The following is a 16,925-nucleotide window of genomic DNA, read 5'->3' on the forward strand; positions in this document are numbered from 1 at the left end:
TAGCAAGGTGAAAAAGTTAGAAACTCCTGAGGGATCCCCCTTATGGACTCCCAGATGGACTCTGCTGGGCACAGCCAAACTTGGTACCTAGGGGCCCCAGACCTGACCTGTCCCTCCAGTAAGCCAAACAGAGGGACCCAGCCTCCAGCTTTAGGTAGCCAGAGGTTGACACTGAGAGCCCAAAACCACTCAGTCATGGGAAGAAAGGCATGTATGGTGGATGATGATTGGAGGAAGCTGAGCCCAACATTAGTGGAGCCTCACTTCAGTACTCCATCTCAGCACCAGCCTTTTACTTTGCCAAAACACACCACAGGTAGGGATTCCCTATGGTGGAGACCCTCAGATACCCTTAGAGTGAGGGATTGCTTAGTGGACCATGAGATAGGGGGTAACCATGCCAGTGCATGCACCTCCTCATATGGCCACTCAGGCAATATAGGCTTACCTGGTCAAGGATAGCCTTATCTCCTTTCGCTTGGGGGGGGGGGGGGTTATGTAGGAAGGTGGATATCTGACTATGGTTACCCCCAACCTTTTGCCTAGTGTTTTGCTGGTTTTTGACTTAGTTAGCCTGGGATCCTGCTATTCAGGACCCCAGGCTTCCTGCTCTCTCTGTTAAAATGGACTCCATGTACTTTAGGTGCATTTACCAATTGGTACTGGGCCACTTTATCAGTCCCTGTACAGTGTACCTTAGGTATCCAGGGCATAGGTGTACCCAGGGCCTACCAGGGGCTGAAGCATGTATTATGCCACCCCTGGCTGGCCATCTAAAACTGACACAACTGGCTGCACGACAGCTGGGGCAAGGTGGTGTAATCACCCTTTGCTGTAGATATAGTATACCTATATCTAACCCTAAAATGGACACATATCCTCCTATCAGTCACTCCTATGGCAGGCCTTAACAATCCTGAAGGCAGAGTGCTTGGAATTATGTGAGATGGTGCTCTGGCATGAACTGAGCCCGTCTGCAGCTTGCGGATCCAAGTCCTAATAGCTGTTCCATGATAACGCTATACCATATACTCTTAAGTGCATTATCAACCTCGCGGTTAAATGCTAACTCTGGAATAACATTATCAAAACATGTCGAGTAAGGTGTCATACGAATTGGAATAGTACCCCCTCGCCAATTCTGGCGACGGGGGTAGCATTCCACCCTTCTAGAGGGACACGACATGTATGTAACTGAGAACCCCGGTTAAAGTTTACTCGAGCCTTGGCATCACAAAATGGATGCTGCCACCACAGACACAAGTCTGACCTCCTGCTGCTGGGAGTCCTTCCAGCGAGGGAGGCTTGGACAAAGGGTTTCCTGCCTTGGGAGGTGCTAGCACCACCCCAGACAGGATTTTGTGTATTGGGTAGGACAGGCCTGAAAGGAATGAGACATGCCTGGGGCAAACAAGGTGCCCTGTGCATACACCGGCTCAAACCAGTTGCTGGGGCATCCCTGCCCCGGCTCTGGCGCGAAACCGGACAAAGGATAGGGGGTGTAACCACCCCCCTTCCTGGGCCCACCCATAGGAGGGACCTAGTCGTAGTACAGCCCCCTTTAGCAGGATAAAGGTAGGAGCTGGTCCCATTCCAAATTAGATTATCCTGAACAACTTTCACAAGAAGAAACTCTGGACTTCGACGTTCTGCTCCACAGAAGACTGAAGAATCTCCCTTGTGGGCAAGGAGTGTCCACCCTGCAACTGCAGGCACCATCAAGCGTCCAGTGGCTTCCCTTTGTCGTCTTCCTTCCAGGATCCCGACTTCAGAGCCCGACGAGACCCGGACTCCCAGACCTCTCCGACCTCAACTCACATCTGCAGCACAGCTGAGACCCGTGGGTGCGACGAGACACGTGGGACCGGCCATCTTGGAAGAAACTGCACTTCGCTTCCAGCACGACTCCCGAGGTAAACTCGACCAAGTGCTTTGGGGATTGAGAAGCCCCAGCCCCGAGCAGCCCCTGCACCGAAGATCAGCCCTCCAGCATCCATGATATCTGCGTGGGGCCCTTCTGCTTGTTTGCTGCTCGACGCGTTGTCTGGTCACTTGCCGGCTGGCTAGTGGCCTCCTAGACGACGAACCTTGAAATCTTTGCTGCTGGTCTGGTTGCTCCAGACTGGCCCTGGCTCCCTTCCAAAAGAGGAGCACCCCGGACCCTCCTGGTCCACTCCAGACGCCGTTTCCACTCACCGCGTGGGTTGCCTTTGCCAAGGCCTGTTGACGCCGATTCCGGATCCAACACCGCTGACAGCGAGAGCCTGCGTGGGACAGCTCGTGCCTCCATCCTGGTCGTCGAAGACACCTCCTGGTCCACGTGGCTGCAGAGACAAGCGTCCACTCTTCACCTGATCGCGACAACGACATCTGGTTCCTACCTGGTTCCACTCCAGTCACTGGCTAGTGACTTTGAACATTGTCCCCTCTGCTTTCAGGTCTTCTACTTCACCGATCCACCCTTGGATCGCACCGGACATCTTCCTCCTGGTCGCCTGCAGCATCTTTTCTTTCAGGCTCCATTGACTTCAACGCGAGAACCCGACGCACTTCGACACCTATGCACCCGCAGCCCGTGGGTGAGGTAACAAGAGCATTTCGGTGCTCAAGGGTAGTTTAACTGTCCTAGTGTCCAGTTCCACAGTCGTTTTAGTCCTTACTAGTCAGGATTGTCCGTACTTACCTTTTACTTGAACTGTACTGTCCATAGACGTTGTTACGCATCTCGCGTGTGAGTTCACACTCTGCACACGCGTCCCGTGGGCCTCCTATTACTTACCTAAGGTGAAGATAGCGTAGTCCTAGCGAACCTCCAGCCTCTGGACAGCTCCATTCTTATTATCGACTTTCACATTCCACTTACTTAGTATATGGTTTGTCGTGCCCCTAGGGCACCATTGTAATTTGTGCAACTTGAACGTATTTTTCCTAAGAGATTGTCATGTGCTTAGCCCTCTGACCTCATAAAGAGTTCAGAGGTGTTTGTTATTAATAAATATATTGTTTATTTTCATAACAACCTGTGTGGTGTCCTTTCATCTGGTATTCAAGGGGTTATATGGTGGTAAAACAGCTGGCTTCACATGCCAAAAGAGTTTAGCCTAAGACTGCTTTGTCCATGCTACCATTAGGATAGCTGGTCTATAAGGTTGACTTACAACCAATCACCATAAGGGTTGTTTGGACTGATACAAGGTGATCACTAGAACTAGTGAGCATCATATATCAGGCCAACTTCTCACAAAGAGGCTCTGCATCTCTGGACATGGCTGGAACACCAGGCATCACCCTGGTGGTTCAACACCTGGTAGGTTCCCTGAACGCCAGGGCGGACGAACTCAGCCGCTGGTGCATGATGGATCACAAATGGCGTCTGAAATCGGACGTGGCGCAAGGTCTCTTTCAGCAGTGGGGAGAGCCTTGGTTAGATCTATTTGCCACTGAAGAGATCGTGCAATGTCATCAGTTCTGCGCGTTGAAATTTCCTAGGTGGCACCCGCTCAGCGACGCTTTTCGTCAGGAGTGAAGCTGCGGTCTGTTATATGCCTTTCCGTCTATACCACTTCTGCCCAGAGTGCTGAAGAAGATCAGGCGCGACCGGGCCCATGTCATCCTTGTTTCCCCGGACTGGGCACAAAGATACTGGTATCCCGAGCTACTCAGCATGTCAGTCGATCCCCCGATTTGTCTGCCTCTTCAGGAGGACCTTCTGTTGCAGCAACAGGGGACGGTCCTCCACCCGAACCTGTCCAGTCTCCACCTACATGCGTGGAGATTGAGCGGCGGCAGTTGAGGCCATTTGACTTGCCTCCTGAAGTCTGTGATGTGATTCTGGCAGCCTGGTGTCCCTTCATGAAATTTGTATTTGCCTGCAGGTGGAACACATTTTGGCATGGTGCACAGCAAAAGCTGTGGATCCACTTTCTGCCCCCCTTTCAGAGGTTCTCCTCTTCCTTCTTTCTCTTGCCCAGCAGGGCTCTGCTCTGGAAACTATCAAAGGCTATCTCTCGGCCATTTCAACCTTCTTAAGGCTTCCTGATCAGCCTTCTCTTTTCAAGTCCCTGGTTGTAAATAGATTCTTGAAGGGCATCACACATGTTTCCTCCTGTTCCCTTCATGATGCCTCAGTGGGACTTGAACCTTGTACTAACTTTTCTGATATGTGCTCCCTTTGAGCAACTTCATAACTATCCTCTTCGTCTTCTGACTCTTAAAACTGCATTCCTGGTTGCCATCACCTGTGCCAGGAGAGTGAGTGAGCGAGCTCCAGGCTCTGTCTACTAGGCCTCCTTTCCTCTCTATCCATCCGGACAAAGTTGTTTTGAGGACTCGTCCCTATTTCCTGCCCAAAGTGGTTACAGTCTTTCACATAGGGCAGTCCGTCACCTTGCCCACCTTCTTTCCGCCTCCGCATCCCATGAAAGAGGAAGAGAGGCTCCACCGTCTGGACCCAAAACGTGCGCTCTCCTTTTATCTACACCGCACACGCCAGTTCCGGGTGGACGACCAGCTCTTTGTTGGTTACGTGGACGCTAAGAAGGGACGGGCGGTGCACAAGCGGACCATCTCTTGGTGTATCGTTTTGTGCATCAAGGTCTGTTATTCCTTGGCGAAAAAGGAGCCTCCTGTGGGGCTGCGCGCCCATTCCACTCGGGCCACGGCGGCTACTACTGCCCTGGGTCGGGGAGTCCCCTTGCATGACATCTGTCAGGCAACTACGTGGGTCTTGCTGCGCACGTTTGCTAAGCACTACTGCCTGGACAGCCAAGTCCGGAGAGATGGCTTTTTCGGCCGTTCCGTTCTCCAGGACTTTCTGGTGTGATCTTGGTTTGCAGACCCACCACCGGGTTGATATTGCTGGGGTATCTATTCTTAGGTAAGGAATCTAACACTAACCTGTTTCTTTCAGATGCACAAGTTACTTACCTTCTGTAACAATATATCTGTAAGAAACAGTAGTTAGTGTTAGATTCCTTACCGCCCCACCCATCCTCCCCGTTCTGTGAACCGATATCTAGGGTTAAGGTCATCCCTTTCAGGGCCCTCGTTTTATGGCACCAGTGTTGTTTTCTATCATGGCTCTGCGTTCCTGGCACTGAAAGCTATGTACAGAACTGACGTCAGCGCGCGAGGGCAGCGTCTAAGTACCACGACGTCATCTCGGCGAACACGACGGACGCGGAGCCGCTGACGATGCCTACGGACGCGTAAGGGTACTGCTGACGATAACTTTCCGGATCCAGTCTGACGCCTGGGGATATTCTAAGGTAAGGAATTTAACATTAACTACTGTTTCTTTTAGATATACCGTTACCGAAGGTAAGTAACTTGTGCATCACGTTGTCTGTGGTTTCTTGGGTGTTTTCCATGAAGCCCCTGGCCTTGGTGCTCACTACGTAACTCTGGTGGTAAGGAAGACTTACAAGGAGGTAATGCCCTGGTTACTTACTAGTAATCTCCATTACTCTGAGCATTGTCTTCCTTGCCTCATGAGTTCCCATCTCTCCCTCCCTGTTTGGCTATCTGCTTCATGTGGTTGCTTGGGGCTTGGTAGTTGTACAGGAAAAGGGGTGGGTCGACCCTCCCCTTATGCTAGGTCGGGGTGACGGTGATCAGCCGTGTTGGGGAGGGGTGGGAGGCGTGGAATGCTAATTTGCTTTGGAGGGTTCTGGTGTGGAGCTAAAGCTCACTACGTAACTCATGTGGCAAGGAAGATTATAATGAAGATTACTGGAAAGTAACGGGGCATCTTTGAACAATAGCCACAATCAGATTGGTATGGTGGCCTGAACTAATCCTTATTCTTTGAGCTTGCCTGAAGAATTTTCCAACTTACTTAGAAAATACAATTGTTGATTTTCTTAATTCTCCGATAACAGTGCTGCATTGTTTAACATAAAATTTTGCATCAGATAAGGGTTTTCTACTAAAACATTTAGCAGTGACATGGGCTAATCTGTGTTGCATCCTTTTTATGTTCTGGCTTGACAGCGCAGCTGTTTCCAGATAGTTTTGTGAGCGTTACTAGAGAGGGGCTTTGGCTCTGTTCAGATGTTGGTAGCCAGGAGTGCATGTTTTGATTGGGCAAAAGTTGTGTGCTTTCACAAAAAAAAGTGTTTGCCCTCTATGCAGCTGTGATTATTTTGTTGATTTATCCAACTGCCTAAGCTTAACCTTTCAGGGACACACATGACACTGGAATGCTATTAGTGTCGTAGATAACTTATGTTTTCTCTGGCAGCAGCACAGATGGGAGGAGGGCAGTAATTACGTGTATTTTTTAGGTCTTATTTAACAGTACAACTTTCACCGACCTTTTGGCCTACACCAATATTATTCTACAGTTATTTGCTGCTCCACAAATACATATCTCTTTCCATGCTTTTTACTTGTAATGTTTCACACTGTCATGCAGAATTCCTTTAAAGCCAGACCTGTTGGCATTGACAATGCTTGTTGCATGTGTTGGTGTCATATTGTTTAAATTTAGAACAGAAACTTATCGTTAGGGAGGCCCTGGTGGTAAATGTCTGTGCTAAAAACGGTTTTTAACATCCACATATGACCTTGATAGCTGACACTAGTCCTACATATATGGTCTCTGTACATCAACCTTTTAGAATCCTGATATTGGTGTTCCTTTTTGTATGTGATGAAATAATAATAAAACTCAAATCACACATGTACGTGCCGTTGTACCGTAATGAGAAAATGACTTTGGATTTAGATGAATGAACACCAGATCAGTTGGGTAACTGAGCCAGCTGGCCACAGAAATAAACTATCTGGCATTATGGCCCTGAATACTGTTCACACTCTCACGTCTTATGTCTAATGAACATACATGTTTTGTTTGTTTTATTGCATTTCAACAGATCATGGAAAGGATTATGGATCTTCCCACTTTACTTCGCCATGCCTTCCGAGAGATGTTTTCGGTTGGAGGGCTCTTCTGGATGTTCCGGATCCGAATTGTCCTCTGTCTCGTGGGTGCCTTTCTCTACCTGGCCTCGCCCCTGGATATCATTCCCGAGGCTCTGTTCGGGATCCTGGGCTTTCTGGATGATTTCTTTGTTATCTTTTTGCTTTTGATCTACATCTCAATCATGTATAGAGAAGTGGTGACACAGAGGCTATACAGGTGAAAACAGGAAGTTAAGATGGGAAAAGGTGTCCTAGTAAAGTAATTCGGACAAAGAGAGATGGCCGCATTGCACTTGAAGGCAGAGCACTTACCTTCTTTTATGGTTCTGTGAAGTGGGTCGCTACTCGAAGCTTTTTATATTTGGGGGCATGGGACTTGTGAATGCCTAGCTGGAGCCTCTTCTATTCTTCTTGCAGCGTATCGAAGGCTTCAGCTAGATCTTGTGTATTTACTTTTTTCTGACTGTCCATTCCTACCTTAACCTGATCAGGCATGCATGCACACAGCAGTCTTCCAAATTAAGAGGAATGTGAAATAATTACGTTTGTGGCAGAAAACTGCACCACTCCAGGGATAAGCTGTTCGCTTTTTGCTAGCTGCTTGCTAGAGCCTGAGCCCTATTCCTCAGTTCCTATCACCGTTAGACGAGAACAATAACATTTTCAAGGCCTGGACTGCACTTCTGGAAACTCGAAGTATGTTTTGTTCATGTGGTTAAATGCATTTGAACGCTTACGATGTGCTGAAGGATATTTTTCTTTTATGGGAAGGTAAACCTGCTTAAAAAGGACACGGGTGATAACTTCCCCGTATTAGACATTGACTTTGATGCACACAGCATTTGTTGCCTCCCTTGGAAAGATTCCGTTATACTTTCTTAGCTGATGTTGAAGGGACATACTGACATTTGTAGCCATATCAAAGATTTTAAGGACATTTGGACATGGACATCTGCATCAGGCTTACCACAGTGCACGTCTATAAATTGTCAATTCTCAAAGGTTCACTTTTCAGTCATTGTCAATTGCACTGTTCTATCTGATTGAGACTTTGTTTCAGTTTCCTATGTTACGATGGCCAGGCTGCTTAATTCATTAAAATTCCGTATCATAACTGCCGGCTTACATCATCATATCCATAACTTCAATGAGTTGCAAAGACCTCATGATGTGCTATCGTAACTTCTAGGAATTTCACGTTACTGTTCCTCAAGCGGTTTTATATGATATTTAGTGGGTTAATTAGGTGGTCTCGGATAAAGTGTTTACTGTTAACAGGTGTTCTCACAAATTGCCTATGTCAGTATATAGCTAGGATTCCAAATATTAAATATGGTAGTCCTATTTTACAAGATAACTTGAATATAAAATACTTCAAAACTGGTCTGTGCAAAGTGTACCTTTTGCATTGAGAGGAAGTGTCCCTTTCACACGTTTTTATTATGGGCTTGTGGACGCCACATGATTAAGTGATGTTTGAGGGACTTGTATTTTGTATGTTTTTAGAATAATTGCTATTCTTTGACATGTATAAACTCTTTCTTTCACCATAAAGCATAAATAGCCTTTTTCCTCATCTAGTTGCCCTAATGAAGTTCTTACAAAAAGACCTACATGCGCTGATGATATACCCTGTGCATTGCATTTAGTCTGATTGTACAACAAAAGTACACAAATTCCAATCTACCAAGTAGAAGACAATATTTATATTCTGAGGGAGTGCATCACTCAGAAAACTCCAAGTGTCAACTGGGCAGAATTTCCACCCAAGATGCGCAGCTCCATAGACAATCTAGAGTTGATGATAGTGTTGCTCAATTTGTTTTTGGTTGTCGTTGGGGACCCACAGATGTGAAGCTGGGTTTCCAGGTCTGATTGTTTAAGCCATCATAAGTGCCACAAGCCTCGCTGCTTTCTTCTTCTTTCCACTGATTGCAGGGCTTCATGGGTTTTGAGTATTGCCAGGGGTATCTGTTCCTTTAAATTGCAGTGCTGTTGTTTTAGTTGCTGCAGAGCTGCTATTTCCTGGACTTATAGCCCTATGCACAACCATGCCGAATGACACAGAACCTGCCTGGACCAGGATGCCAACTCTCTTTAATTCCAAGAGTCCAAAAATATTGTCCTCTGCCTACCCTTTTTGTTTCCAAGGCAGTTATTTTCCTTAAAAGTGAGATCAGATGAATAAAGAATTAGGTGGAAAGCTGCTCCTTCTCTCTGGGAAAGATAACAGCACTCACACAGATTAATAGGATTCATGACGCATCTCTTTCTTCTAGGACTTTGAGCACAACCAGTCATATCCTTGAGTCACTGGGCTGGTCATGTCGGTCTTGAGTTTAGGGAAATTATCGATAACTCTTAAGTGCCTATTTTGAAATTGGGTGTTGACGGTAAATGACAAGGCAGCAACAACAATGGCTCTCTTTGGCGTGTGTGTTTTGTGTACGCACATCATGTATTCTAATTAGATGTTTTCATACTGTTTTTGTGAATTTTGGTTATACGTTTTAAGGGATAATGCAGTTAAGCAGGTACTAAGCATTTTTCTGCACTTAATTTTGAACTCAGGAAATTTTAGAGCTTGCTGCTACTTTTATGTGTAATTCCTGCCTTCTTTTCAAGAGTGTCTGTAGTCCCAATTGTACCTACTTCTTTAGGTCTAGGTTCTAAGAATAGTTGAAGCTAATCATTTTACTGTTCAGGTCAGAGGAATACTGTTCTTCTAATACCGGATATTTAGGGCTTACTGCAAACGTAACCACCCCTTCCCTGCCCACAGTACAATCTATTCATGTATTTGGAGATTTCCATTGTGAACAAGGTGACCTAGAGGCGGTTCTTGTGCTTGTCATCGAAGTTGTCTTCATTCCTGTGAACAGTCAGGCGCGTGAAGTGATGGTACGGAGTATACAGTGAAGGAGCTATAACCAAGGTGAAGCTTTAACCTGCTCCACCCCTGGAAACAAGGGACGACTAATTCTAAATGAAAATAATGATTGCATTTACAGAGCGAGGTGACGTCCACGTTGGCAATGTTGAATGTTCAAACCAGATACCTTTGAAATATTCGCAAATTTACAAAAGTCAACTAAAGTTACAGGTGCTATGAACTCTTAGTATCATGCTATTCTTCGCTGATGCTTGAGTTTTTTGTGTAAAAAAAAATCTCCTTTCCACTTGTATATTTTTGAATGTATTGAAAAGCAGTACCAGCCCTTTCACACACCAGCAACGTTATTATTAGGCGTCTCTTCCTCTATGATTGTTTGTTTCTGAAATCAGCTTTTTTTCACACCATTCTGTTGGTGGTAGTGTTTTGATTTTACAGTTCTGCAGATGTTGGAACCACAACTATGTTTTGGAAAAAAATGCAAATGAGTTTTCGTTCAAATCCCCAAAAGTTAATTTGTGCTACAACTAAAGCAAAACTATATACAGGTATATTTTTACTTTTTGTTAAAGAATTATTTCAACTCAATTCCTTGCCCTGTGCTGAAGCTCAATTCGTTAGATTTTCGCCTGTCTTGATTTTTGATACTGCTGAATGTGGAATCTTTCAATATAAAACTTAACAAAATATTTTCCTACATGTACAGTAGTTTTATACTATTCTATTTAAAAGCGGTATTTATGCATTTACTTAATGTATTAACTAGGCTAATATGATTGATAAGATTACTGTAGTATCAAAATGTTCTGTTGTAGATTTGGTTAATCCCCCCATTACTCCTACAGTAAGTCAAATTTGAACAATCATTGGCCATTGTTTATCAGTACAGAAGGACATGTTTTTGCAGTCCTATTGGATTTGCAAGATACAACCTTCTCAAATGTTATCATTTGGTCCTGTTTGGTTACCTACTTTTCTCTGGTTTACAGATTGTAGCTGGAGAGTGTTTGTGACTATTGTCCATTCAGCATTTGTGTATGAAAAAGCCATATGTTTTAGTTGTGAGAAAGATACTCTTCAACTGACATTTTGTACCAAGTTAATTGTTAACATAGCACCTTAAAGTGGTGAGTATGTAACAAAAATGAAATGTCAGAAATCTTAATTGTGCTACAACAACAATGTACACGAAACTTCATTTAACTGTGTTTCCTCTCAAGCTCTGCTGCTGAAAGTATTAAAACTGGACTGATCTAAGCATCCTACAGTGTGCTGTCTTGTTTATTGATTGGCCTCCATGATATTGAATGCCTGTTTTTGTTGTGTATGCAGAGGAGAAAGATAATCAATCTCTGTATAAATGTACCTGACATTTTCTTGTATTTGCTCTGTGTGAGTTTTGTTTGTCCCTGTAAAGTGGGGCAGTCGGTATTTGCATTGGGCACTATTATCTACCATTTCTATCCTAAAATCCTTGATACTATTGCACTCTAATATGAACTATATTACTCCCTTTGTCTATTTGACTCTCCTAAGGAATATGGCGCAGCAAAGAGTCTGGCGTTATTCAAGGTACACTTTTACAATAGACATACTAGCCCCAGGCACAGAGAAAATGCCAAAGAGTTGAGAACCCGTCCAACAGAAATATTGCAACTGTACTCCTTGTTATGATATCTTCATTGTGGTCTCATGGGGCTATAATGCATTTCCCAATTAATAAGCCATGTAAAGTCCTTGACACATCCTAATTTCTTTACAGTTTCAACAGACAACGGTTAGTTTTGAAGGAAATTCAGCCATGAATGAACGTCTCTGTTATCAGGAGTAAAAGTAGAGAATGCAGATGAAAGCAATGGCTGCTTGCTGAACAAGCAGAAAGAGAATGCTGAGAAAAGAAGAAAACAACTCCTCACTTGCTTTCACAATTTGTGCTATTTAATACCATATTAAGGAACAGAGAATTATTTGGCCAATGAGGGAGGCTCATATGAGTTTGCAACAGTTTAGGTGCTATCCCCCCCACGGAATTGACTCACAATTTGATATGTTTAATTGACACTTCCAAAGCAGTACATCTCAATATAGATATCCAAATGGCTACAAACATAACCCTTTAGCGATTTAACTAAACCTACACTGTAGAAACCTTCATTTGATACCCTCATCAACGATGTGTATGAAAGTAGAGGAAAAATATCAAAAAGGAAACCTTACTTCAGTATTGAATCTTTCATGGATTCACATACTTGAATGTCCCCGTCGTCATGGTGGGAGTCCCAGTGTACATGTAACAAGCAGTGTTATGTATGACATTAACAGCCATAATAATTGACATTGTTAACCAATTCACATGGTTATAAAAGTCTCAAACTCCAACCAATCAGGGACCAGACTCTGAAGCTCTATTCCCTGCAAGGCCACCATACCTCAGATTTTTAACCTCAGGTCGTTTTTGAGTGAGTCTTCTGAGCTCTGCTCAGTTCCTGTGCTCATTCACCTTTTGACCCTTGCCTTCTTCTAGAACTGATATATTTGAACCATAAAGCAGCTCTGAGGTACACTTATATTGTTATCCTCTCGTCAGCATCATGTCTGAGGGATCCAAGAAGGGGCTTTTCAGGCCTTTCAAGTCTTGTGGTAAACCAAGAGTATTTTTCTGAGGATACCCATAAAGAATGTTTATATTGCTTATATCACACCTCATAAGCTCAAGGAATGTAAACATTGCAGAACCTCTTCTGCAAAGACTCTAAAGGACTGAGAGTACAGGCTTCTCCCCTGGCTCTGGAGGAAGTGACTCAATCGGAATCTGGATCTGAAGATGAGGGACACAGTTGTTCCTCAGAGGCGAGAAAGCGTAAAATTGAGGGTTCTACCTCATACGAAAAGGACCCTAAAAAAATAAAAAATCTCTTTCTAAGGACCCTGGGTCTGCAAAATCTTGCAAAAAGGAAGTAAGTCCACCTTCCTTTCATAAAAAGTCCTCCTCTTCATCGTCTATGCCTGTACGCCTAGAAAGGAAACGTCATCTGAAATAATCCAAGGAGTTTGGACCAGTGCATATCCACTGATATGTGTGTATGTATCCACAGGTTAATGATCAGCGACTGCTATTCCCTGCAGGGTATGCGTGGCTAAAAAGCTTCGTGCGCCTCCCGGATTGTGTGTTGCTGGTATGAACGCGGGTAGCAACCACCTGGTAAATATATTACCTCATAGATACATGCATTAACTTCTGGGTAATGTTGCCAGTAAACTTTTTAATGTGCTTTCAATGGTTGGCACCATCTTTTTTTTAATTGTTTTTCAATAACCACAGACAATGCTTGAAGTACCAGTGAGGTGAAGTCTGGTCCCCGAGCCCTGATGAAATTGTCGCAAATAATTGTCAATGAAACATATCGGCCTTTCTTACTTTAAATGGTCTAACACTAGCAGTTTTTTTAACCCCTTCGAGGCTGATGACGAGCTGGGCTCGTCATGGTGCACACTGGTCGTGCGCTGATGACGAGCCCAGCTCGTCATGAGCCCCACCCTCGGGGGGAAGCGCTGGCGCTCCCCCCGAGGGTCTTCGATCTTGCAGGCAAGTACGGGGATGGCAGCGGAAGACTTTCCGCTGCCCGCCCCTCCCCATGGGAATCCCTGATGACGTCAGCGGGCACAGCGCGCGCTGACATCATCAGGGATTCCCAGGCGCTCGGGAAGTCATTTGCTTCCTGCGCGCCGAGGACAACGGTAGGTTTCTCGTGTCTGGGGGGGGTTTGGGGCCGCAAAGAGGCATCAGGGGAGAGGAAAGAGATTTTCCTCTCCCCTGATGTCTCTTTGCAGGGCATTTCTGCCTCACGATCGCGCACAGTGTCGCGATCGTGCGGCGGAAATGCCCCCACTAGCACCAGGGATTTTGAATTTAGGTTTTAGGAAGCGACCCCTTGGGCAAGGGTCGCTTCTAGGTGGGCACACATATACTTTTCTATTTTCTGCCCCCCCCCTGGGGGCAAAACGGACCGTTTTTTTGGCCGTTTTGCCCCCGGGGGGGGGGGGCAGAAATTCCCCACTAGCACCAGGGATTTTTGTTGGGGCAATGTGTTTGTTTTGGAAGCGACCCCTTGGGTAAGGGTCGCTTCCAGGTGGCCCATAATTGTGTTTATGATTTTCTGTCCCCCCCTTGGGGCAAATCGGCCCATTTTTCTGGCCGTTTTGCCTCCAGGGGGGGCAGAAAATAGCCACTAGCACCAGGGTTATTTTTTTTGCATGGTTAGTATTGACCCCTTGTGCAATGGTCACTTCCTGGAGGGGTCTTAATTTTTTAGCTATATTTTCTGCCCCCCCCCCCCGGGGGCAAATAGGCCTGTTTTTTTGCCCGTTTTGCCCCCATGGGGGGGCAGAAAATGCCACTAGGCACCAGGGATTGTTTTTTTTGTTATGGCGGCTACCCCTTGGGCAAGGTTTGCTTCTTAGAGGGAACTTGTTTTAAGAATGTTTTTCTGCTTCACCCCCACCCCCCTGGGGGCGAATTGGCCCTTTTCTTTTCTGTTTTTTGGCCCACTAGGCCCTAGGATTTGAGTTTTGTAGTGTGTCGAAGCGAGCCCTTGGTCAAGGCTTGGTTCCAATGGTGGTTATATTTTTGGTTGTTTTTTACTGGCCGCCTCCCTCGGTGCCAGTTGGTCTTTTTTTGTCCTTACTGCCCCCGTGAGATGGGGGTACTGTTAGGAGCAAAAGACCGACTGGCAGTTTGTGTGGCTCTGTGTTTTTTGTTTGTTTATTTTTTTTCAGCATTAGTGCTTGATGTGCACTTTGTTTTCTAATCTGTAATTTCTTTTTCTTTCTAGTGGGATATCATTTCTTTTTGCTGTGTCTCAGCAGAGTAGGTGCTGGTGAGTGTAGCTATATTTGGTAAGAGTGAAATTGTTTTGGATTGTATAGATCTTTATGTGAAAGCCTTACCTTGTTTACTTCTTACTTTGCACAGTGTAGGTTGTTGTTCACTTGTGTGTGCAGTCTTCTTGCTTTGTAAGGATAATGGCTAGTCGCAGGATTACTGCTCAGCAGGTTCTTGGTTTGCTTTTTGAGTCTTCCTCTGACCATGGTTCAGAGACTGACTCCGATTCGGACCCAGAGGTAGGGGCAGAAGATTCAGGCAGTGAGTTTTCTCTTCGCATGGAATCATCGGATGATGAATTTGAATTTGAATTTGAAAAAGAACTTGATTAAGCGCACTGCGGCCAAGCGGCTTCCTGGCGCTGGGGAGATGGACCAGACTCATGAGGGGGGCATGGAAGCACTAGCAGGGGAATGCTTGGGAGAACAGAAAGGTTTTAAGGGCTTTGCGGAAGTGGGTGTAGATGGGAATAGAACGGATAAACAGAGGGAGACTATTCCAGATCTGGGGAGCCAGAACCGAAAATCGTGTGCCTCCCGTTTTGGATTTGCGAAAGCGGGGGACATGAAGAAGAGAAAGGGAGGAAGAGCGGAGAGTGCGGCTGGGAACGTGAGGAGTGATAAGAGACCCAATAAAGAGTGGGGCGGAATGAGTGTGAGCACGGAAGGCCAAACAGGCCAGTTTGAAAGTAGATCTGAACTGTACTGGAAGCCAATGAAGAGACTTGAGTACAGGGGTAATATGGGAAGATTTGGGAAGGCGAAGAATGAGACGGGCGGCCTGATTTTGAATGGCCTGGAGACGGCGAGTTTCATAGGCGGCTATGCCCATGTACAGGCCTTTCCCATAGTCGAGGCGAGAGATGATAAGGGCCATGACTATGGTTTTAAGAGCATCCGTCGAGAAGTACCGAGAAATCTTCCGGATGAGGCGGAGGGACAAGAAGCAAGAGGACACTACGGAGCTAACTTGGGCATGCATAGTCAGATCACAGCTGACCTTGATGCCCAGGGTCCGGACAGAGGAAACCGGTGTGGGGGGGGGACCAAAAGAGGGGGGCCAGTGAACCGCGGACCAAGGATTAGAGGGGCCACCCGTGAGGACAAGCTCCGTCTTGTCCGGGTTGAGCTTCAAATGATTGGAGCTCATCCACTCAGATATAAAAACTAAGGTAGAGCAGAACTTAGGGAGTGGCACAGAGGGAGAGGAAAGATCAAAGACAAGCTGGAGGTCATCCGCATAGTTATAAACAGAGACCCCCAGCTTAAGAAGAGAGATATTAAGAGGGTAGATATACAGGTTGAAAAGAAGGGGAGAAAGTGAAGAACCTTGGGGGACCCCACAAGTGACCAAGCGGGGAGGGGCCGAAAAGCCTGATAGATGGACCGCTTGGGTTCTGCCCTGAAGAAAGGACGCAAGCCAGGAAAAGGCGGCGCCCCGAATGCCCGCTGCGCTGACACGGCCAAGAAGGATAGAATGATCGACCGTGTCAAACGCAGCGGACAAATCGAGAAGAACCAAGGCCTGGGGAAGATTGATGTCTGCTTTCCCTTTGAGTTCGTCCAGGACTGCGATAATCACTGACTCCGTAGAGTGTCCTGGGCGGAAGCCTGCCTGATGGGAGGCCAGGAGAAGGTTCCCCTCGATATTGTTGGACAGGCAAGATGTAATATGGCTTTCCAAAATTTTTCCCAAGTAGGGGAGTAAAGAAATAGGCCTGAAGTTAGATGGAAAAGTGGGATCCAAAACAATTTTCTTAAGGATCGGGAAAACTATAGCAGCTTTAAAAGATGAGGGAACAGAGCCCAGAGCTAAGGAAGAATTAAGAAGAGCGAGAGGGGGAGCAGGGGAGCCGGTGAAGAGAATCTTTAGAATCCGTGCGGGAGCACAGTCCGCCGGAGAGCCAGATTTAACTTTTGTAAGTAGTTTAAGGAAGCAGTCCAGGGAGATGGGTGGGAAGTGATCCAATGAGGAAGGGGGCTCAGGAGGGGAACAGGGAGAGTCAGCATGGAGCACTATGGGAATGTTGGCCTTAATGCTAGTAATCTTATCAATAATATAGTCATTGAGTAGGGAGCAAAGGGACTGAGATGGAGCAGGACTGGCATTAGTGCGGTCGGAGGTGGCTAGGTTGTGGACCAGGGAGAATATTTCTCGTGATTTATTGGCAGACTGAGCAACTTTTTCGGTGAAATAGTTTGTTTTTGCCGCAAGAATTGCTTTTTT

General features: G+C 45.9%; 1 protein-coding gene across 1 annotated transcript in view; it reads left to right on the plus strand.

The window, feature by feature from the left end:
* Positions 1 to 11,079, plus strand: part of LOC144818688 (E3 ubiquitin-protein ligase RNF170-like) — a 392,615-nt gene extending 381,536 nt beyond the window's left edge. The window contains exon 7 of the mRNA XM_078676341.1: positions 6,876 to 11,079. Coding sequence (XP_078532467.1) covers positions 6,876 to 7,145 — 270 coding nt within the window. The 3' untranslated portion in view covers positions 7,146 to 11,079. The remainder of the gene's footprint in view (positions 1 to 6,875) is intronic.
* The last annotated feature ends 5,846 nt before the right edge of the window (positions 11,080 to 16,925 follow it).

The sequence above is a fragment of the Lissotriton helveticus genome, chromosome 2_1, assembly GCF_964261635.1.
Source record: "Lissotriton helveticus chromosome 2_1, aLisHel1.1, whole genome shotgun sequence".
In the NCBI taxonomy this organism is placed as follows: Eukaryota; Metazoa; Chordata; class Amphibia; order Caudata; family Salamandridae; genus Lissotriton; species Lissotriton helveticus.